This window comes from Asterias amurensis, chromosome 8 (genome assembly GCF_032118995.1).
Source record: "Asterias amurensis chromosome 8, ASM3211899v1".
Lineage (NCBI taxonomy): Eukaryota > Metazoa > Echinodermata > Asteroidea > Forcipulatida > Asteriidae > Asterias > Asterias amurensis.
In genome coordinates, this window is record NC_092655.1 from 12887158 (window position 1) to 12909597 (window position 22440).

The following is a 22440-nucleotide window of genomic DNA, read 5'->3' on the forward strand; positions in this document are numbered from 1 at the left end:
AAAGTTTTAAAAAAAAATGCAAAAATTATAATTGTTCAATGATTTCTTTCAACACAACACCCCTACAGCTATGAAATGGTATTCAGCCCTCCGCCGCCCTCGGGCAAACAACTCCTTATAAGGGAATGCTGTGCGCGTCGCACGTATCGTGTGATGTGGCACAACTGTCCCGGCCGTTGCTCTCGACCAATAGGAATGAAGAAACTGTCTTAAGCACAGGTACAAGTTTGCGTGTCACGCCCATGAATTAACACTTTTTACCACCCGCCATAGACCTTATGCATGTGACGTCATTTCAGTAGGGCGCCCTGTGCGTCTCGATTGTTTTGTCACCGTTTTTCCTCTAAGATTGCGGCTGGATGACGTCAATGCATAAGGTCTATAGGTGTAAGGTACAAGGTACAATCTTTCTATGAATATCAAATAAAAAATCGCTTTAGAAATGCCCCTAGCTACTACTAGTACTAGGCATTTTTTTTACTGAGAGCGATATCCGTCCAGGGGCCGATTTCACAAAGCAATAAAATTCATCACAACACAAATTTTCAGTATCACCTGATCACCATAGTGATTTGTATTGTGACATCACACTTTACTAAGCAACTACGATTAGTTTGCAGTTATGATCAATCTTAGATCTTTGTGAAATCGGCCCCAGGTCTTCTCATTTAAATGCATTCATGTGGTTTTACTCTATTCCACCTTGTGACACTTGTGAAATCAAATCCTGAAGAAACTTGGTCAGAAGATTGACTTCAGCTAATATTTCAAAGCTTTCAAAAAACATGCACCTTTATTGGTCTAGGCAATCTGGTTCTTTTTTTAAGTGAATTAACGATAACATCAGAGCTACACCAACAACACCACTGACATGACCGAGGGCAATTGTACTAGTTTTAGGAAGTCCGAGTTACATGTACTGCATCCAAGCAATGCTTTTTTTAAACTGGACACTAAAAAACATTGTTGGGTCCAGTAACTCAGACTGCGCTAATTCTTGCTGGCAAATGTTTTCTTAGATTGTAAAAGATTGTAAAAGACTGCGCTAATTCTTGCTGGCAAATGTTTTCTTAGATTGTAAAATCGCTCTGCCCTTGCCAATGGTTAATAATGTAGTGATCTACCATAACCAACTGCAAAGCGTGAGCTAATTACTAAGCGCGAGCGTGCGTCGGTTGGTTTGGAATTAAGAATATTATGATTTAGAAGATAATTAATAACAAGGTTTGGAATAAAGAAAAGGAATGTAAGAAGAAGAGTTTAGTTTGAGCTAGACTGGAGAACAGGAGGTTTCGAGAAGAGAACTCTTAATAAAATCATTTATCGTGACATCAACTTACTTTCGAGTTCAATTTGTCATTTGTTTGTTCTGTGGCGAACTTTAATTATTCAACGTCAACTTCAAGTTCAAGCCCTCCTCCCGATTAAATTACTACTACTACTCCGCACGTACGTGAGGAAGAAGGACCCAAACCCAATCTACAATATTACAATAAGGATCACATAAAATGCTAGTGCGATAACGTAGGCTATTCCTTCTCCCAACGGGAGAAGGGTAACGTAATCGCAACTAATAAAATGCATGAAAACATAGCAGCGGCAGACGTACATGGCAGAGGCTTTCAAAAATGTGTATAGCCAGTTTAGTGCTCTACATACTCCTAATGTAATAGATTTAATAGCCTAGAATTTGAACTATCGTTCCTCTATCGCGATAGTAGAACTTAGGTTATTACGCTCTGCCCTCTTTCTATCATTGCTAGACTTACTTCTAGAAACTAAAGGGTTCCTCCTCGCTCACCGGGGAGCCTTTTATACATGCAGTTTCTAGAAGTAGACTAGACCAAGTAACTGGGGCGCCTTCCTCATTTTTGTCAAAATTACAAGCTAGGTAAATGTACTTGCGTGTTGTTGGTTTAACAAGTGACAGTGACCCAGTTGCTGGGTTTATTGTGTTATCCTAGATGGCTTGCTTCCTCAGTGCTGGCAGTGGCACCGTTAAGGGAATTTTGAGTTATGCACTTCTGGCTGGATGACTTGAATTTTAGACATTTATATGGGTTTTTATTGTTTATATAACTAAATAATAATAAAAATTTAATCATATTTTATTCATAATCATACTTCATAATCATAGTCATACCACATTCATTATTCATACGAAAAGGAAGGATAAATAATAATGGAATATCATACGATACGAGTCATAAATATCATTCATAAGGGAAGGAAGGACAAATCATATGAATATAAATTTGTCTGAGCCAATAAATACATTATTATAAACAGATGAATATTCTCGAGTGTTGGAGTGATGCCTTCGTAAAGCCAGGCACTGGCAGGACGCCTGGTGCACTACATCATCATATGCACACCCATACAACTGGTGGATTGAAAACACTGAAAACGTGGGACCTGTTTTTGTGTTTACGGCGTAGTGAAGCAACACATCCATGCAGATTTATAATGGATAATATCTTACCTGTACTTCTGGTAATATTACGGCATAGCTATTTTACATCAGCATGTCGTTTCTTCAACCTGGAACAGTATTTCATGATCGGCCACTCCGAACCGCGGCCATGAACGTCAACGTTGCTACAACAGCCATCCCAGTGCTCTAGATTTAGGGCAAGCAATTTCGACTCGGTGAATTTCTCAATCTGAAAATCCGAAGTTAAAATATTTGCCTGCTGCCCGCAGTCGGCGAAGAAGCGTTAGGTATTTTGTACAACCCGATGGAATAAGAAGAGCTTTTTTAGACTAATGGTAGTTGGTTGTAGTTTTCCACAATTAATACACATTTTCCATAACTTAAATGCTAAAACGAATAATAAAGGTCCCGGTAAATGACGAATGTTTGGTCATCTAATAAAGGGGGATTATTTTGAGAATATGTACTGCACGGCTCTTGGTTTTCCAACATTATTATTTGTTTATTTATTTGTGAATTGGTGTAGCGCCCTCTACGTTTATTTGTGAGTGAATGCAGAAAGTAATTTATCATTTATTATTGTGCACCCCCTGCCCCCTCTACACAACAATGTACCCATGTATACTTGATTTTACTAGCAACTTTGTGAAAAAGTTCATTAAATGAGACCGAATTAACTGTTCTTCTTTTCCATATCCTAATCCTATTTTCTAAATTATCATACATTTATTACTTTGTTGAAGCTGTGACGTGAAATGCCAAGAGCAAAAACTTTGGCCTTAGAAGAAGTATTGATCAGAGTTGCATGGTGACAGTCAAAACTCTACATGGGAAAAGCACTACATGGGAAAAGGGGTTATAATGAAATAAACCAAATGTTACATACTTCTGAAATCACTTAATAATTTTATTCAGAATGAAACAACAGTAATTGCATAGCAACTAAAACAACTTTAAAAACATAAAGAATTTTTGGGGTTTCAAATTACATATTTACCAAGTAAAATTGGAAAATATATTTTTAAATCATCTGCATTACTTTTGCATGTTAGGCAAATTTGAAAGTGAAGAAGTTAATTGAAATTTTGAAAAAAGCAAGAAACTTACACTACAACTTGAACAATCGTCAAATAATGCAATATTGCAATTCATATAATTGTTCAGATTTCCAATTAAAATAGTTCATGAAAAAGCACATGTTCTCTATACATTAATCGATATGTAAACCAAGCAATGTTACTTGCTCCTTGTGCTGCATCACCACAAGACATAAGCACCCTAAAATGTTGCCCCAAGGGTGACCTGGCTTGACAATATTCAATGAGAAGAAAATTGCTACTGCTTTCCCCCCCCCCCCCCCTTTTTTCTGGGATTAGCAAAATGGTAAACTAAATTTAGCCTTGAGAACTTTCTAGAGAAATATACAATAAACCTGTTATATGTGTACAAAAATAGGGGTTCAATGTGATGGGAAAAAATAGATTTTTAATTGGGGATAAAGAATATTAACATACATCGATGTGTGTTAAGCACTGTATACTCAGTACTTTTCTGAGGTCTGTGAACAAAATATCACAGGCATATTACTCGGGTAAAATTAGAACCCACGACCCTTGTAATTCTAGAGCAGTGTCTTATGTGATTGTATCCTTGAGATCCCAGAAGGGACACATTGACAAAACTTCTGACAATAATTTTTTATATGACGGTTTAACAAAAATTGTAGCAAAGGAATCCACAATAAGGTAATTTCTCATGGCTGTGGCCGGATCACAATGTTAAAGGAAAATAACAGAATTGGAAAGAAGAAGAAAATCGTCTAAGATCACAGATTTACATAAAACTTGCACAGTGTTATGATGATGATGATGATGATAGTAGTAGAAAACATCCCTGGAAATATTTCTGTCATTTTGGCATTTTCCTTCCGGACAAACTATTTCAGATATGTGTTCCCTTTCTATCAAGAATCCAACTCTTTAAAAACTTGAAATCAAATTTGAAAAAAGTTAAAAATTGTCTACAATTTAGTGAATAAGTGTTACCAAAACGAGGCTAGGAGGATGAAATAGTCCGAGTCCTTATTAATGAAACGAAAATCATTAATCCTTATTACTATTACATACAAGAAATAAGACTAAGACCTTGAAGATTACAGTACACTGAACTTTTTCAGAAATTCTACAATCCTAAAGCACACAAACTCTATCCGACAGCAATCCTGAGATTTTACAACTTTTCTTCTCTAAAAAAATTCCAGTCATACAAGAGGGTCATGCCAAAAATCCCAAACAATGACGCAAAACAAACTTTTGCAAGAGCAACATAGGACAAAGCAAGCAGCTGTTAAAGATCACTTCTAATAACTGAGAGGAAACAATTATTCAGAAATAAATTTGGAGGTATATTTTTAAAACTAGATAACTGGAATGAATAAATATACATGTATTCACTTTCAAAAGTTAACACTCACTGTCTCTCCAAACCACCCCCCCCCCCATTGAATAAGAAAACATACACATAGTTCAATTAAATTCAATTAAAAAGCTTTGAATAAGCAAGCCAACAAATTATTTGAACCAAAACACAAGATAACTCTCTCTGTACAGATAAAATGGATACAAATTTAAAAACAATTTAAATGAACCCAAAAAATGAGTAAAAATAGGCAATCACAACCGACGCATTTGTACTCAAGGAACACAACAAATTATTCTTAAAAACTGTTAAAGGCAGTGGACACTATTGGTAATTGTCCAAATCCAGTCTTCTCACTTGGTGTATCTCAACATGTACATAAAATAACAAACCTGTGAAAATTTTAGCTCGATTGGTCGTCGGAGCTTCGAGATAACTATGAAAGAAAAAACACCCTTGTCACACGAAGTTGTGTACTTTCAGATGCTTGAGCTTGAGGTCTTGAAATCAAATTCGTGGAAAATTACTTCGTTCTCGAAAACTACATCACTTCAGAGGGAGCCGTTTCTCACAAGGTTTTATACTATCAACCTCTCCATATTACTAGTTACCAATTAAGGTTCTATGTTGACAATTATTTTGAGTAATTACCAATAGTGTCTACTGCCTTTAACTTGTGATTGCTGATACACCCTGATAAACAACTGGTATTATCCTCATTTAAAAATGCCAATAAATTAATGCAATGAAAGTTTATCATAAAAATAGACATTCGTGCAGACGTAGAACTACTCTGTTCTTTGATGATGCTTACAGCATCCATAAATGTGCCTTCAATGTGCATCAAGCCCGGTTCATACTTCCTGCGAATGCTTCTCTCAAAGCAAATATTCTTGCGTCACAAATGGAAAAATAACACGTACCAGTTATTGTGTCTCAAAAAAAAAAAAGGCTTTGCATTCGCATTCGCAGGAAGAATGAACTAAGCTTTAAACTCTGAATCTTTTTATATATTTTAGATGTTACCATCCCAGATATCCTCCTGCTGTTTCTTGTCACTCCGTCTACGATCTGTTGACAAATAAACAAAAGTAAAATCATTAAAAATCATAAAGAAGAAATGTCTGGTGCTTCTAACGACCACAGACGAAGTGACCTCTAATTCCTTGTAACAAATGTCTGTTCTCTAAACAGGGAAGATAACTCGAAATTAAAACCCTGGGAACTGTGGAGGGAAGTTCTTGTTGTAGTCGTTGGAGCGGGTGGCTAGGTTTTCTAGTGGGATGGCACTCCAAGCTTATAGAGTCTTCTGATGATGACTAGAGTAAGCTAGTCCAAATGTTGAGAACAATTAAAGGCAGTGGACACTATTGGTAACTACATGTACTCAAAATAATTAATAGCATTAAAACATTCTTGATAACTGGTAATGGGGAGAGGTTGATAGTATAAAACGTTGTGAGAATCGGCTCCCTCTGAAATAATGTAGTTTTCGAGAAAGAAGTTATTTTCCACGACCTTGATTTCGAGTCCTAAGATTTAAAATTGGAGGTCTCGAAATCAAGCATCTGAAAGCACACAACTTCGTGTGACAAGGGTGTTTTTTTCTTTCATTATTTTCTTGCAACTTCGACGACCGATTGAGCTAACATTTCCACAGGTTTGTTATGTTATGCATATGTTGAGATACACCAAGTCAGAAGACTGGTCTTTGACAATTACCAATAGTGTCCACTGTCTTTAAGGACCCACTCTGCTGTAGTAAAGATATGATCTGTTAAAAGCTAGAGGAGTAGTTTTCCCGGGTGATTTTCTACCTTCCGCCCAGGTAGGAGTTAAAAAGCAGGACAGTTTTATTTAGAACTGAGAAGTCTCTTGAATTCCCCAAATCTGCTCTGCAGTAGTAGAATATAAAGCAAGACAGTTCTCAAAGAAGAAAACTACCTGGCAAGTTGATTCACAAAATGGTGTTACCGTAAACCAAGTACATATATTGATACCTCACCATGCAATGTCTCAAATGCCATACAAGCTTACAGTCTTAGGATATGTCAAGGAGGAAACACTGTTAAAGTCCTGAGAGTAAATGTCCTGGCTCAAAATAGGGATGACAACCACAGGTACTTTAGCCATGGAGGTAGATGCTTTAGTCAAGGTAAAAACCTTGCTTTCATTCTTTATGGTCTTTGAAAATGACAACCTAAGCATACATTTCAAGAGCCTATGATACTTAAAGGGGAACCTCTAGGTTTTGTTCAAGTTCAGGTTCAGGTTTATTTCCATACCATTAGGCAGTACAATATAGACGATGTGATTTATGTTTACATTCAAACCGCCCTCTGTTGACAAACACTGTATATGTCATGTTTCGCCGGGCAAAAAGACGCGTAGTCATGGTTAGATTGCATACACTTTCTAGCTGGCTGCCAAAACACAAAGGTTTTGCCCGGCGGTATGCGCGCGAATCATGTTATGGTTTTCGAGTGACGTCAGAGGTCACATCGTCTATAGGGGAAAACTACTTATCGAAACTTAATAATAGAATGGGGAGGTCAGACTAGTTGAAGAAAAGGAACCAGAGAGGGAAAATATTAAAATAAAATTGTGTTGTTATTGATCACAGTGCCATGAGTTTATGCCTGACGGACCAACACCCGATTTCACAAAACAAACTTTACGCAACTGCGTAAGGCCACTTGCGCAACGTTTATGGTGCAGCTAGTGCTGCCAAGAAAGCTTCATTTTGCCATTAATACCTTTTGCATCTTTGATCTTTTGCCTTTCGGCAGCTCTCTGCTCCTTGGAGACATTGGTTTTGATTCCTAGTGCACCAGACACCATCCTCCTTGCAGCCATGGTGGAGGTCTCTGGTCGAGGTTTGGCAGGACGAAGGAACTCTTGGCAATGTCTGGCTTTCTCTTTAGATTCCCGGGAGGCAAGCATCAGAGGACGGGTACGGAACATTGGGTTGGAGTTAGAGAGGGCGTCTTGTGCTGTTGGATAATAATGCGGTACAAAGTCTTATATTTTGTCTTCTGGATCTGGATATGGATATATATTCTCAACACTATAATTAGAGCCAAATAAGAAGAGGGATGATGAAGAAATTTCAGTTTAGATGTGGGAGGAGAACCCCAGAGAACCATTCCAGGGAAAAACCCACACGGTCAAGTAGGGACTGAAAACCCAATCCAAATACATGTAGTGCCCCCGATTCATACCGGGGTCCCAGAGGTGGAAAGCGAGGCAAGACACCACTACACCAACCTGACTTTGGGTAATACAATTTTGAAAGTTATTTAAAGACACTGGACACTATTGGTAAATGTCAAAGACCAGTCTTCTCACTTGGTGTATCTCAACATGTGCATAAAATAACAAACCTGTGAAAATTTGAGCTCGATTGGTCGTCCGAGTTGCGAGATAACTATGAAAGAAAAAAACTCCCTTGTCACATGAAGTTGTGTGCTTTCAGATGCTTGATTTTGAGACCTCAAATTCTAAACTTGAGGTCTCAAAATCAAATTCGTGGAAAATTACTTCTTTCTCAAAAACTACTTCACTTCAGAGGGAGCCGTTTCTCACAATGTTTTAAACTATCAACCTCTCCCCATTACTCATTACCAAGTGAGGTTTTATGCTAATAATTATTTTGAGTAATTACCAATAGTGTCCACTGCCTTTAAATGAAGTCATTGATACAGTAGACAGAAACATGAGGGCCCATCTAAAAATGCACCATTAACAAACCTTATTGCTATCTTCAAACATCGGACGTACATCTCATTTGCTAAAACACATCTAACTTTTAGTCAATCATGTTTTACTTGACTGCTCTAACGCACTGCTCCAAGAAACATCATAATCTGACACCAATCATCTTAACAGGTTCAAAAACCAGGCTGCCAAACTGATTTTCAAGTGTGGCAAATACCACCACGCTACCCGACTCCTTCATCAAATCCACTGGCTGCCAGTCCATCACCGAACTGTTTTCAAGATTCTCACCATTGTAGACAAATGTCTCCACAATACCGCCCCTGCTTATCTAGCAAGTCTCATCAAAGTTAACCACCCCCTTCACTTCCAGTTCAGACAGTAAATTTCTGGCGGTACCGAAGGTGTGTTCTTCTGCCAAAGATCAGGCATTTTACGAACATGCCTTACGTCTTTGAAACTGTCTCCCTCATCAAATTTGTTCCTCATCAAATTCGTTTCCTGTTCATCAATTGATTGCCATGGACTACTTCTCTTCTCATTATTAGTGTCTTTATTTATTCGCTTACTGTACTGTTTCTTGTAAAGAGCTGTGGTAAGAGCGCTATATAAAAACCTGTTATCATTATCATTATAAAGACACATGTATATTTGGTTTGCGGTAAAACCATTTGTGTATCTACTTGCCAGGTAGAGTTTGTTCTTAGAGAACTGTCTTGCTTTATTCTACTACCGCGGAGTAGATGTTCGGGGGTTCGGGAGACTTCTCAGTTCTGAAAAGAACTGTCCTGCTATTTTACTATTACCCTGGCGGATGGTATAGAAAATAGGCTGGGACTACTACTTTAGCTTATAGGATCGTGATTAACTGTACTACCGTGGAGTCAGTTTATAAATTGGTCTAGAAAAAAGGCTGGGACTACTACTTTAGCTTATAGGATTGTGATTAACTGTACTGCCGCAACATTTTGCCTAGCTTTCTCAAGTCATCGTCAGGATATTGAAGAGGTAAGAGAAGAGTGGGCTTATTTATAGGGGTTCAGAGGATCCCGTGCAAGTCAATCAATGCTCTGATTGGTTGTGTGGTTGGCGGGCTATCTCTAAGAACAAACTCTACCTGGCAAGAACACACATGGTTTTACCATAAACCAAATCTACATTGATACCTTACCATGCAATGCCTCAAACCCTATATATAAAGACATACTTACCTATAATGACTGACGGGAAGATGGCTAATGCATGTGTGTCATCTACCCATTTGATGTCCATCTCTTTGGTTCTAGTAAAAAATGATTGAGACAACACAAGCTCTAATTATCACACTAAAAATAAAAAATATAACAAATGACCAAGTTCCAGGAAAGTCAGACAATTACCTCAAAGTTTGGAACTCAATTTAAAAGTAAATTGCTTAGCAGATCTAATGACATGAAAATAGGAACACATTTCAAATGCATTATAGTAGCTTTTTTTTGTGGACACATGTTTAATAATGACAAAAAGCTATCAAAATACAATTTGAATTGTTATGTGTGACTGCTACGCATTGCTTAAAGACACTGGACACTATTAGTAATTGTCAAAAACCAGTCTTCTCACTTGGTGTATCTCAACATATGCATAAAATAACAAACCTGTAAAAATTTGAGCTCAATTGGTCATCGAAGTTGCGAGATAATAATGAAAGAAAAAAACTCCCTTGTCACACGAAGTTGTGTGCTTTTAGATGGTTGTTTTTGAGACCTCAAATTCTAAACCTGAGGTCTCGAAATCAAATTCGTGGAAAATTACTTCTTTCTCCAAAACTATGTCACTTCAGAGGGAGCCTTTCTCACAATGTTTTATACTATCAACCTCTCCCCATTACTTGTCACCAAGCGAGTTTTTATGCTAATAATTATTTTGATTAATTACCAATAATGTCCACTGCCTTTAACAGATAAAGGCATCTCTATTAACTAATATGTGAATCTTTTTCATATCAGAACCCCCCCCCACCCTCACCCGGAACTAAGATATTGACAACATAAGGAGACCACCAACACATGTCCCCAGGGCTTTAATAGCTCAGTTGGTTGAGCACAGGCTCGATACATCCAGTCAGTTTATTTTTGTTCACCCCCCAAAAAAAAAATAAAAAAATGTAGGATTTAATACTTACTTCATTGTACAGAACCCCATGATTAAATCTTGGGTTTTAAAGTCTACTGGAAAGTCATAAACCTCAATAATGTGCTCAAATTCTGCAAAACAAACATATTCAAGAGAAAGGTTTACAGGTCTGAATACTTGGATCATTGCCAACATAAACCATACTTTGTGCTATTGTGCTAAGCAGCTTTGTGCCATTGGATGCAGATGATTGGTTACCTGAATAGTCCGTGTGATCCTTGGGTTGGTAGTTGTAGTAATCTCGTTTGGATTGTTTGACGGTTAGTTGAACATTTCCAACGCCCTCAGTTATCTAAAGAATAAACAACAAATCCATTTACTGTGTACATGTGTACCTTGGAGAATATATTATTGACCTTGATCCATTCCAGGGCATATCATGGATTTAAGGAACTTCTATAGTTATTAGAAAGTACAAATTCTGCAACAAAATCTCCTTACAGATACCAAGTATTGCCAAAAAATAACTGAGTCAGTTTTTAGATATGACCTTTGTAACATATTAATGTAAGGACTCAGGTGAATGTTGTTTTTAGAAAAGTTGAAAAAAAAGAGTTAAATGCAAGCAGAGAAGAAGAAATGGCCTAGCGTCTTTTTGATTGAAAATGAGGTCTTTGTTTTGGAATGTGACTGAAGATAACAGCAGGGTAAATGCCTGGCTCAAACTTCCTGCAAATGCGAAGCGAATTGTGACGTCAAAAGGCTGTTATTGCTGCAAATGTTTTGCAGAAGTTGAGCACATGTCTACTCTTCCAAATTATTCGTTGCGAAATTGGGACGTCAAAATTCATATCGCATTTGCATTCGCAGAAAGTATGAACCGGGCTTTTTAAGTGTCAACTCCCAAAACTTTGGAGGATACTGTTTTTAGTGAAACTGAAAAAGAATCAAATGCAAGATGAGAAGGGAAAATGGTCTGGCACCTTGTTGATTCAAGATTAGGAGTTTGTTTGTGAATGTGACTGAAGAAGGCGGCAGGGTTATAAGGGTCCAATACTTACCTCTTTTATCTCTTCCTGCTTGAGACAATCACCGCTCTCATCAAACATGGTATCCCAATCGTCCACATCCTCTTCCTCTACATTATTGCTCTCTTTATCAACATCTGTTTCCGAAAGTTCTTTGCTTTTCTCTTCCTCATTCCTTGACGGATCAGTGGTGGGTGTTTCCGACTGCAGTTCCTGCTTGTGCTCATCCGAGGCATTTGGATGCACAGTTTCTTTGTCAGACCCATCTGTTTGGCCCGAGGGTGGGACAATTGAAGGTTCGAGATCTTTACTCAGAGGTTCATGTTCGTTTAAGCTGAGACGAGTAACACCTTCAGTGTTTACTCTGTCTTGGTTGTTCTGCTCTGGCATGACGTCTGGTGTTGCTTCACTTGTCATGGTGTCTGGTGCTGTAGTATCAACTGTAACAGGCTTAACTTCAGTGTCGTCCTCAATTGTTCTACTTTTAACCGCATCATTGTTTGTGATCGTTTCCATTTTAACTCCATCTTGCTCACTATTGCTCGTTTCAAAGGCACTTGAACTTTTATCAGTTATTGTAACAGGTACATCACTAATATTTGCTTTTATTTTATTGCTTGCTGATATTCCCTCGGTATCTACAGGATTATTATCCTCAGCGGAATGTTCGTTTGCAGAATCTCCTGGTGATTTTAGCGACTCAGGGTTCTTAGCTTTGGTTTCTTGAATCTGATCTTGGTTGACGAGGGACGATGGTTCTGGGGTTGTCTCATCATCAGGGTCGACTAGGATAAGTTTGCCATGAGCAGTGAGTCTCGTACCTGTTGGATGGCAAGTCACATCTTTCTCATCGCAATCAATCTCATTCCAATCTTCAGGGATCAGGGATGCATTCTCTGCCGGCTTCTCAGACACTATCTCCTGCTTCTCTTTCTTCCTATCCATAGGTCTTACACCCGCATCTTCATTTTGCTCCTTCGGCTGACCATCTTCCTCTTCACTTGTACTCTTCTTTGATTGTCTCGGGGCGTATCTCTGCAAGTCTGCTTTCCGGTTGTGCTTTCCTTTGTTTCGTTTCTCTTTCGGGTCTTTATTCCCACTCTCTGTCCCATCTTCTGATGTTCTCCTCTGCTTTCCCTTGTTCCCATCTCGTCCTTTCTTCTTCTCATTTTTCTTAGGATGTTGTTTGACACCAGGTGTAGATATCTCTTCTTGCTTCTCAACAGCCTCGGTTGGTTGCTGGCTGTTTTGCGCAGACTCCTTAGATAGTTCTTGTCTCCTTGCTTTTGGTACATAGAGTTGTTGAGGAGCTCTCTTCGATTTTCTGCGTGATCAAAATCAAATTAAAAAATAATCAATTAATTCATTATTCAAGTTCCGGAACAGGACAGTAAATATTTGTAAACATTAAAAATATAAACAACATAAGAGAATTGTCCTTCAAATGCCTGTAGATACACATCTTTTGGTTTATATAGACAGTGGACACTATTGATAATTGCCAAAGACCAGGGCCCAATTTCATAGAGCTGCTTAAGCACAAAATTTTGCTTTTAAAAGCAAAAAAATCCTTGCTTAGTAAAATCAGATTACTGGCCAAGACTCCACTCAATTGTTATGCTAAGTAAACAACAGCTAAATACCAGTTACAAGCAACGTATATGGCATGAAAATTTGGCCAGTAACATGTGTAAAATAAGTGAGCTATTTTCGTGCTTGAGCAATTTTTTTGCTTGAGCAGTATGAGTTGACCCTAGTCTTCTCACTTGGTGTATCTCAACATATGCATATATAACATCCCTGTGAATATTTGAGGTCAATTGGTCGTCGAAGTTGTAAGAGAATAATGGAAGAAAAAACACCCTTGTCGCACGAAGTTGTGTGCTTTCAGATTGATTTTGGGACCACAAAATCTAACTTTGAGATCTTGAATCAATTTCAAATATATTGGTGAGAAATTGCTTCTTTCTCGAAAACTAAGAGCAAGTTCGAGTGTGCACAATGGTTAACTAAAGGTTGACCATTTTGACTTGAACCCAGGCTGGTCGACCATTGGTTGACTACTGTGGTCGACCATTTGAAACCAGCCTCGAGCCCATGGTTTCTTCACTGGTTCCAACAGCATGTTCCATTCTAACATGTGTTAAGCGTAGAGGGGAACCAGTAACACTTAAGCGAAAAGGTGGATGGTTGACTAGACTCGTTCGGGTGAGTACGTCACTGCGCATGTGCGTTGCTAGTCTGTGGTCGACCACTGGTGGACTAAATGTGCGCACTCGAACTTGCGCCATGTTAATTCAGAGGGAGAGCTGTTTCTCACAATGTTTCATACTACCAAAGCTCTCAATTACTTGTTACAAAGTAAGTTTTTTTTGCTAATAATTATTTTGAGTAATTACCAATAGTGTCCACTAAAGAAGAACAACTAAAATGCCTTGTACTATTATCATTATTATCACCTGTTTTTCTCTTTGGCTAGTTGAGCTGCTACATCAGAGCTTCCCCCATCTTGAGGTGGTTCCATCTTCTCCTTCCTTTGCCTGTTTTCTTCTTCCTTCTTGGCTTCTAACTTCTCTCGTCCAAATAGACCCCAAGAGGACCTCCCCTCGATAGATCGGTCTCCTCTGCAATCCCTCTTGGCCTCCTTCAAGTCTTCTCTCTGGAGTTCCAACTCTGGACTTCTTTTCCTTGGATTTGGGGCTTTGGGAATGTCTCCACTCCTGAAAAATAAGACAACAAATAATAAATAATAATATAGGTTTTCCCGGTCAAATTCAGCAAATGAGCAGTCAATTTCATTTTCTTGCGTTTGAATTACAGCTGTTTTGCCTCTCCAGTTGATACTGCGTTTCAAATTCAAAATTCGGCCATTCAATTTCGTTTGAGTCGAGTCAAATTCCTTTGGAACTCCGTTCAACTTTTAGCGTATCGTCATTTTTTTCGTGACACACGCCTCAAGATGTGTCTGCGAATTTGAATGCTGCTTTGATGATTTCTGAAATTGAATGATTATTTTGTTAAATCGAATGATGCAACATTACATTTGACTAATCATAAAGCGAAATCAAATTTTCAAGTAGCATTCAATTTCGCGCGAAATAGAATAACTTGATGGTTAAATTGGCTGCTCATTTGCCGAAATTGACCAAGAAAACCTATACAAGCAATTTTAAAGACACTGGAATATTTGTTATCATAAAAACCTACTTTGCAACAAGAAATGGAGAACTGCTGATTTGTGAGAAACGGCTCCCTCTAAAGTAACGTAGTTTTCGAGGAAAAAGTAATATTACGCTCAAATGTTTGAATTGATTTTGAGACCTCAAAATTAAATTTTGAGGTCCCGAAATCAAGCTTCTGAAAGCACACATCTTCGTGTGACAAGGGTGTTTTTTCTTCCATTATTATCTCGCAACTTCCATGACCAATTTTAAAAGTCAAAATTTTCACAGGTTTGTTATTTGTATTTTGTGCATTTATGTGGAGATACACACCAAGTGAGAAGACTGGTCTTTGACAATTACCAAAGGTGTCCAGTGTCTTTAAAGATAATTTTCTAATGGTTACAACAATGCGCTGAGGCAGTAATTCCAGAGATGAAACAATGTGATTGAACAGGATCCTTAAGATGGAAAAGGCATGACATGAGTACATTAAATATGCAACCCTATTAAACTGTGAGACTTCTGTATATTAAGAACTGTTTTTAGGCTTTATCTTGCACACAGAAAAAGCTTTAAAAAACTGACATTGATGGGCGATACATCGAGTTCTCAAGACAAACAGTACATTCTCAAGACTCTTTTTAATGGTAGTTGAGGGTTTAACTTATAAACAAAATAAAATAACTTTCAGTTTCTGACAAAATTAATCTCCTATTATTCTGACCTAAACTGGATAGAGCAGACAACCGTCCGTCTTTCCTCCCCAAGTCCGATAGAGAAAGTGGTAAGCTCTGGATAGTCCTCTACAGCTTGATGGATGAGGAACCGGTGATAACTGGTTACAGCAGGAAACAAGAAGGCACTGTAGAACAAAGGGAACGATAACATTATTATGGATAAGGAAGATGGAAGTAGTGAGGCATGGGGGTAATAAGCGAATAATAATTAAATAATATCGACTATAGTATTGCGAAAATCCAAAGAATGGTCATTGCACTTTAAACATTCTTAACCCCTGGCCTGGATTTCACAAAGAGTTAGACTAGTCTTATCTCAAGTTTGGATGAATTACTCGTCCTAACCAAGGACTAGTCTGAAGTGTTTTGTAACTCAGCATGGCTTTCTATTAACAAAATAAAGGATCCTGTACCACAAGTTGATGTCATCTTACTCGACTTCTCCAAAGCCTTCGATCGAGTCTCACTTTTGAGCCTGTTAAACTTAAATTCTACGCAGGTTCATAAACATAAATTCTATGGCATCATATTCATAGTATACATTGTAATCATAAGCTTGGGCGATATCATGGGAACTAGTTTGTCAACTTCCAATACCTCGGGGAGCTAATTATCGACTAGTCACCCTGACACACCCTATGATGATGTTATATCGATTGTAAAAGTGGTGGCGTGATGATACAGAATTTCAAAATTTCAGTCAAAATTTCGGGGGTAGAGAGTACAGCAACACTCACTAACTCTATAATTAACAGTATGTAATTAAAAGTATGTAACGACAGTGTTGTTTACAGACACATCTCTACAACCAACGATGCCATCAGCCTCCAGAAGGATATCGACGCCCTCCAAGACTGGGAAACGAAACGGCTGATGTGCTTCAAAGTTCAATGCAACAAAGTGTCAAGTTGTTAGAGTTACCAACAAGCGGAACATTTTCCCTGCCTCTTACACCATCCACGGGCTACCTTAGAGGCTGTCAACTCTGCCAAATACCTGGGAGTCCACCTTGACCCGAGGTTAAACTTCAACACCTATGTGGACAACATCACAAAAAGAGCCACTTGCACCAAGGCCTTCTTCTCCCGTAATCTGAGCCACAGCAGCCAGAAATTCAAAGAAGCTGTCTATACCACCTTTATCCGACCACCAGCAGTCGAATACGCAGCAACTTCATGGGATCCCCACACGTAACGTAACATCAAGAAGCTAGAGCAAGTCCAACGAAGCTCAGCTCGATTTGTCATGGGAGATCTAGCATGGCAGTGTTACCGTCATGCTAGATCACCTCGAATGGCCTTCTCTACAGGAACGTCGTTATAAAAGTCGCCTTGAAATGATGTACAAAATAAGATTTAACCTGGTTGACATCCCCTAGAGCACCCATCTGACACATTCAACCACATCAACAAGAGGTCATGGCTCCCCATTCACATTCCCACATAAATATGAGCTCTTCAGTGTATGCTACTTCCCACGCACCATCCGGGACTGGAACCACCTCCCAGTTGATCCTGTGGCATACCCGTCCCTTGACACCTTCAAACTGGTGTTAAGGGACCCCCGACTGAAGTAACCTCATCTCCAGCTTTTTTACTCGCACCTGTACATAATTCTATCTGCACCTGACACAAATTCCTATTGCCTAAGTCAACCCATCATGCACTCAACCGCAGTGCGTACATCTTCATTTGAAGGCTGCACTTTACTTTAAAGTTTCCGTATGGCGCCACCACTTTTTCATTCGATAATTGAAATAAATATAGATAATAAGAATAAGATAGTACAATTTACCTCAGAGTCTTGAGATATCTCTTTTTGTAAAAATTGGTAAAAAAGTGGTGGCGCCACACGGATAGTTATCCTTTTAAATTATTGTACAATCAAAGGGCAATCAAAATAATTACAAATTTGTCAATGTCAGTTTGTTTTGATTCTGAATAATTAGTAACAAAAACTCTGAATTTGAATCCCGACGACGACAGTCGAGTCAGTACTCACCACTTTTTGATGTCTTCCGAGGCCAAAAATTCATCTAAATCTGCGTTCACGAGGTCAAGAAAATGACTATCTACACTATTAAGATAACGATTATCCACAAGATACGCCAGTTTTGCTGAACAGTTTTGTTGAAAAAGTGAAAAATAAAGTTTACTTTTTGGCTATATCTCTGCACGAACTTTCTCACTCTGGTCGATTTGCACGGTACCCAGACTCACTCAAACAATTAATAATAGGCGCTATACAAAACTAAACAAGTTTGCACACCAGTCTATGCTTCATCGCGACATGGGCTCAATACTGACATTGGTGGCGCTATTTAATATTTACGTCGGGTTTACAAAAATATCACATTTATTTTCTTTGCTGTCATTTACCTTTCGTCTGCATGCTGCTGCTTCTTCTTTATAAGCTGTCACACACAACGTGACGAATATCAACGGAGAAAGGATGTAATGCATGAAGCTGCTACTAAACTAACCAGCAACTCAAGCACATAATTTGTTAGAAGAGCTACGAAAAATCGTGATGAAAATAAGGAAATTCTACAAACAAACCTTTGGGAAATAGCATTCACAATGACTGACGAGGGTGAGTAACGTAAAATCATTTTTGTCAGGCTGTAATTCCATGAATTCTAATCAAAACATGCAGGCCACTACGGCTAACATGATGGAGGTAGAATGCTGGGGTGAGTGTGAAGGAATGTTAAATCATGTCTCAGATGAGTCCTTTGGTTGGTAGGCCAATAATATTTAAAGGGAAGGGTTTCTTTCCTTTTGACTTCGTTGATTATATTTTTTTTCCAGTAAGGATTAATTGATATAGAATAGAGTTTAATATAATAGATGTTAAATTTGCATCGGGGATAAAGAATATGAATTTTGGTTTTTACCCATACACCGATGTGGGTTAGCACTGTATACTCAGTACTTTCACGAGTCCTGTGAAAAAATATCACAGACATGTTAATACTCGGGTGGGATTCGAACCCACGACCCTTGCAATTCTAGAGCAGTGTCTTACCAACTAGACTACCGAGGTTGCCCGGCAGCTAGAGGCAGTTCTAATACTTTAATATATAATAGAGTTCTATTTGTTGACAAATAAAATGTTAAAGCGCAGTGAATTGTTCGATTGAAATGTGAGGCATGTCATAAATGATCAAGTTATATTCACAAAATTGTATTGAATTGACTGTAACTTGTTGTATGTGTTGTTAAGGAAGTAGGAGCGACAGGCAAAATGGTGTGTGTGTGTGTGGGGATGGGCGGTGGGGGGGGGGTATGATCGAGGACTTCAACAAGCAGACTCCACATTTCACAATGTGAGATATGTACACAGTTGGTTGCAGACGAGATGGTTTTGATATTTATGTTTATAAATATTTATTTAATTTTTCTCGGGTAGATAAAAAAGTACAATCATGGACATTAAACTAGGTAAAATTATTGTTAAATACTAAGCTTGGGCGATATTGCTTTTATTATCCCACGATATATCGTCCAAAAAGTATCGCGATTCGATTAAATTCGCGATGTGTATTTGAAGAATAATACTATGCCCTAATCCCATATTGTAAAAGTTTAAACAAATCGAAGTATGGATCTGTGAGGTGTACTGTCTACCAATGGTGTTGTAGCTCTATGAGTTACACACAAAGTGTCTTTTAAAGTGTCTACTGCGCATGGCTGTTCTTACATGGGTGTGTATATTCTGCCCATTTCAACCAATAAGCATCTATAATGCACATGGAGTGACCTCTCATTCATAAAATGGTTGTGGATGGGTTGTGGTTTGTGTAATATGATCCCATTGTGGTCAGCAGTTCGGCGGCGAGGCGGCGCACAAGGCTCCCACACAGGGGAGGTAATTGATACATTGTGTTACTTCTAAAGTGTCTGTCGGAGACCGCCTGGGCGCTAAAGTGTTTGATGTTATTTTTTTTCAATTGGGGGATCTTGGGGTTGTTTCTGGGACTTGAATTTTTTCTTTTTAACAACCAGTTGTGGTTGCAAGACGGCTCAATTAGGGAAGACATCACATACTTCATCAAAACCACGATATGCCGATAATTCGATTAACAAAAAATCAAGACGATATGGTAATCGTTTAAGAAATGGTATCGCGATTTTCGATTATATCGAGATATCGCCCAAGCTTATTAAATACAGCAATTAATCTATTTAATTTGATCCCCCCAAACTGTTGTTAAATTTAATTGGAGGGTGTCAGAGGGGGGTCATGCTTTTATTTTGGAAGGTGTACGCTGCTGGGGGCCATGATCACAGAGTATTGCCACTGTATACTAAAATCAAACCCCTTGGCCCTTTGGCCTGACGCCTAGCTTAAAGGCTTTGTACAGTTTCGTCTAGCATAACAACCAGGCCAGCACTCTTTAATTTAAAAGTTCAAGAACACTGAGATAACAAGCAGTCCCTAGAGTGTTTACACAGTCTAACCATGCAGTCATAATAACACATTGTATGAAAGCTTACAAGTGTTTGTTTTGAAATACGATATGTATCCACTTATTTTTAAGTTGTTGTACAGGTACATGACATCAACAATAAAATAAAATTTCTTTGACTTCGGCGAGTATACAAAACCTTCTGTACAATATGGTGTGTATGTGTGTAACTGATATTAAACAACTGTTTTTAAAAGGTTGTACCATAAACTGGAAAAAGAAGGGCAACAGATTCTGACCCTTTTAGTTTTGGTAATTTGTGAATCAGTATTCATTGCTGAATCAAACACAAGACCTAAAATTACATCAAATGCACACCCAGCTCAAGTTGGCTGTCCTGAAGCTTGGTCCAACAGTTATTCTACAGTTGGATGGTTGGAAGGAGGCCATTCTTGCCACAGACCGTGTTTAATGTAGCCTTGTATGGCTGTAATTAATTGAACACTCACCTGTATGGCACACCTGGGCCCAAGTTCATGGCTCTGCTAACTGTAAGCACAGAATCGGCGTTTACGGAAGCAGGGAATTCTGTGCTTACGGTAAGCGTATTTCACGAGTTAGCGGCGAATTTGGGCTTCTGCGTGTGCGTATTTCACGTTACTAGGCATTCTACGCTTACAAGGCTAGCGCAGAAATTTGGCGCTTGCACGTAAGCGGGGAATCGTGATCGTAAGCGTAGAATTCGGCGGTAAGCAGAGCCATGAAATTGGGCCCTGTATGGCACACCTGTAGCCTGCAGTGATCAATAAACAAATAAAGTGGGCAACATGGTTAGATTGGCGGGGATTGTCCCTGTAACTTGTTAGCTATACATTGTCATAGTGCAGTTAGATTTGTGAAAACATTGAAAATGTACTCAGTGAAAGGGATGATAGAAGAGGTATGGATCTTGATCTCAAGTTTTTGAAATTATCAATCAAATTAATTTTTTTTCTTTTCAACTTGTTCTTTAAGGGTTTGGGTACTGTTTGTATTAATAAATGTACGACACAATCACAAACATCCACAGATTAACCATGTTAACATTACACTTACTTACACGATTTAAACAATGCTGATGATAAAAAAGCTTCCGTTATTATTTTGCTGAGGTGCTGTAGTTTTTGAGAAATTAGTTAAATAATTTCACATCTGGATTATTGTGACTCAAATAAAAAACATTTCTCTGTGATTTTCATTTGGTTTTCTTTCTCAAAAACGACTTAGACGCTGAAACTTCTCTACAGGTTAATTATATTACATTTAACATACATCTTCATTCACAGTGAGTAGAAATTCATGTCATAGCCAATTTTATATCAAAACATTTTTAAAGACACTGGACACTATTGGTAATTGTCAAAGACCAGTCTTCTCACTTGGTGTATCAACAATGCATAAAATAACAAACATGTGAAAATTTGAGCTCAATTGGTCATCAAAGTTGCGAGATAATAATGAAAGAAAAAACACCCTAGTCACACGAAGTTGTGTGCTTTCAGATACTTGATTTCAAGACCTCACATTCTAATTCTGAGGTCTCGAAATCAAATTTGTGGAAAATTACTTCTTTCTCAATAACTACGTCACTTCAGAGGGAGCTGTTTCTCAAAATGTTTTATACAATCAACCTCTCCCCATTACTCGTAATCAAGAAAGGTTTTATGCTAATAATTATTTTGAGTAATTACCAATAGTGTCCACTGCCTTTATAAAAATGTTTTGACTTTTATGAGCGGCCCACTCACTGCATGGGATAATGGAAGAGAGCAGGATCTGGATCTCAAATGAACTGTGATATAATCAATTCAAGGCACTGTACACGTTCGGTATAATTCAAAATATGTTGAATAAAAACTTACTTAGTATCGAGCAATGGATGGCGGTTGATAACATAAAACAATATGAGAAATGACTCCCTCTGAATTAACGTAGTTTTTAAGAAAGAGGTAATTTTTCACTAAAATAATAAAAGACTTCTGGCCAGAAGCCTTTTATTCCTATGAAAGCACACTTTTTTGTAAAGCAAGGGTGTTTTTCTTTCAGCATTTTCTTGCAACTTTAAAGACCAATTGAGTCAAAGTTTTTACAGATCTATAGTTATTTTATGCATTTTGGGATACACCAAGTGAGAATACTGGTCTTTTACAATTACCAAACGTGTTCTACTGTGTTGCTGACATACTGTAACTTACAAAGGCCCAGATGTTAGGGCTACTTTTACGCATACGATGGAGATAGAGTACAGTACATGTTGATGGATTTGGGACAGCTTGTGACCAGAACAAACGCAACCATATGCATCATTGCTGTAATTAATTGCATCAAAGGCACTTAATTGCATTATGACAAGCGGTAACCGGTAACCGTCATCCTT

The 22440-nt window shown here is 38.2% G+C and overlaps 3 protein-coding genes across 3 annotated transcripts in view; 1 reads left to right on the forward strand and 2 right to left on the reverse strand.

Annotated features, from left to right (window-relative positions):
- Positions 1–2636, reverse strand: part of LOC139940616 (uncharacterized) — a 67340-nt gene extending 64704 nt beyond the window's left edge. The window contains exon 1 of the mRNA XM_071936956.1: positions 2483–2636. The gene's annotated coding sequence lies outside the window, so the exon portion shown is untranslated. The remainder of the gene's footprint in view (positions 1–2482) is intronic.
- Positions 2637–3411: 775 nt separating this feature from the next.
- LOC139940873 (uncharacterized) lies at positions 3412–14385 on the reverse strand. The gene is made up of 7 exons (XM_071937248.1): positions 14172–14385; positions 11746–13036; positions 10943–11036; positions 10734–10815; positions 9781–9851; positions 7609–7845; positions 3412–5923 (listed from the first exon to the last, which is right to left on the reverse strand). Exons 1-7 carry the CDS (start codon positions 14234–14236, stop codon positions 5868–5870), a joined length of 1896 nt encoding a protein of 631 aa, XP_071793349.1. The 5' UTR covers positions 14237–14385; the 3' UTR covers positions 3412–5867.
- Positions 14386–17960: 3575 nt separating this feature from the next.
- The window catches only part of LOC139940596 (uncharacterized), a 50235-nt gene continuing 45755 nt past the window's right edge, over positions 17961–22440 (forward strand). Inside the window, exon 1 of the mRNA XM_071936930.1 lies at positions 17961–18205. Coding sequence (XP_071793031.1) covers positions 18193–18205 — 13 coding nt within the window. The 5' untranslated portion in view covers positions 17961–18192. The remainder of the gene's footprint in view (positions 18206–22440) is intronic.

What these genes read in the sequence shown, in the direction of transcription:
- LOC139940873 (XM_071937248.1), bottom strand. Translation starts at nt 14,236, where the DNA reads ATGGAACCACCTCAAGATGGGGGAAGCTCTGATGTAGCAGCTCAACTA. An exon ending in CTAGCCAAAGAGAAAAACAG is followed by an intron (nt 13,037 to 14,171) that starts GTGATAATAATG and finishes TTGATCACGCAG; the next exon opens with AAAATCGAAGAGAGCTCCTC. An exon ending in AAAGATCAAAGATGCAAAAG is followed by an intron (nt 5,924 to 7,608) that starts GTATTAATGGCA and finishes ATTTGTCAACAG; the next exon opens with ATCGTAGACGGAGTGACAAG.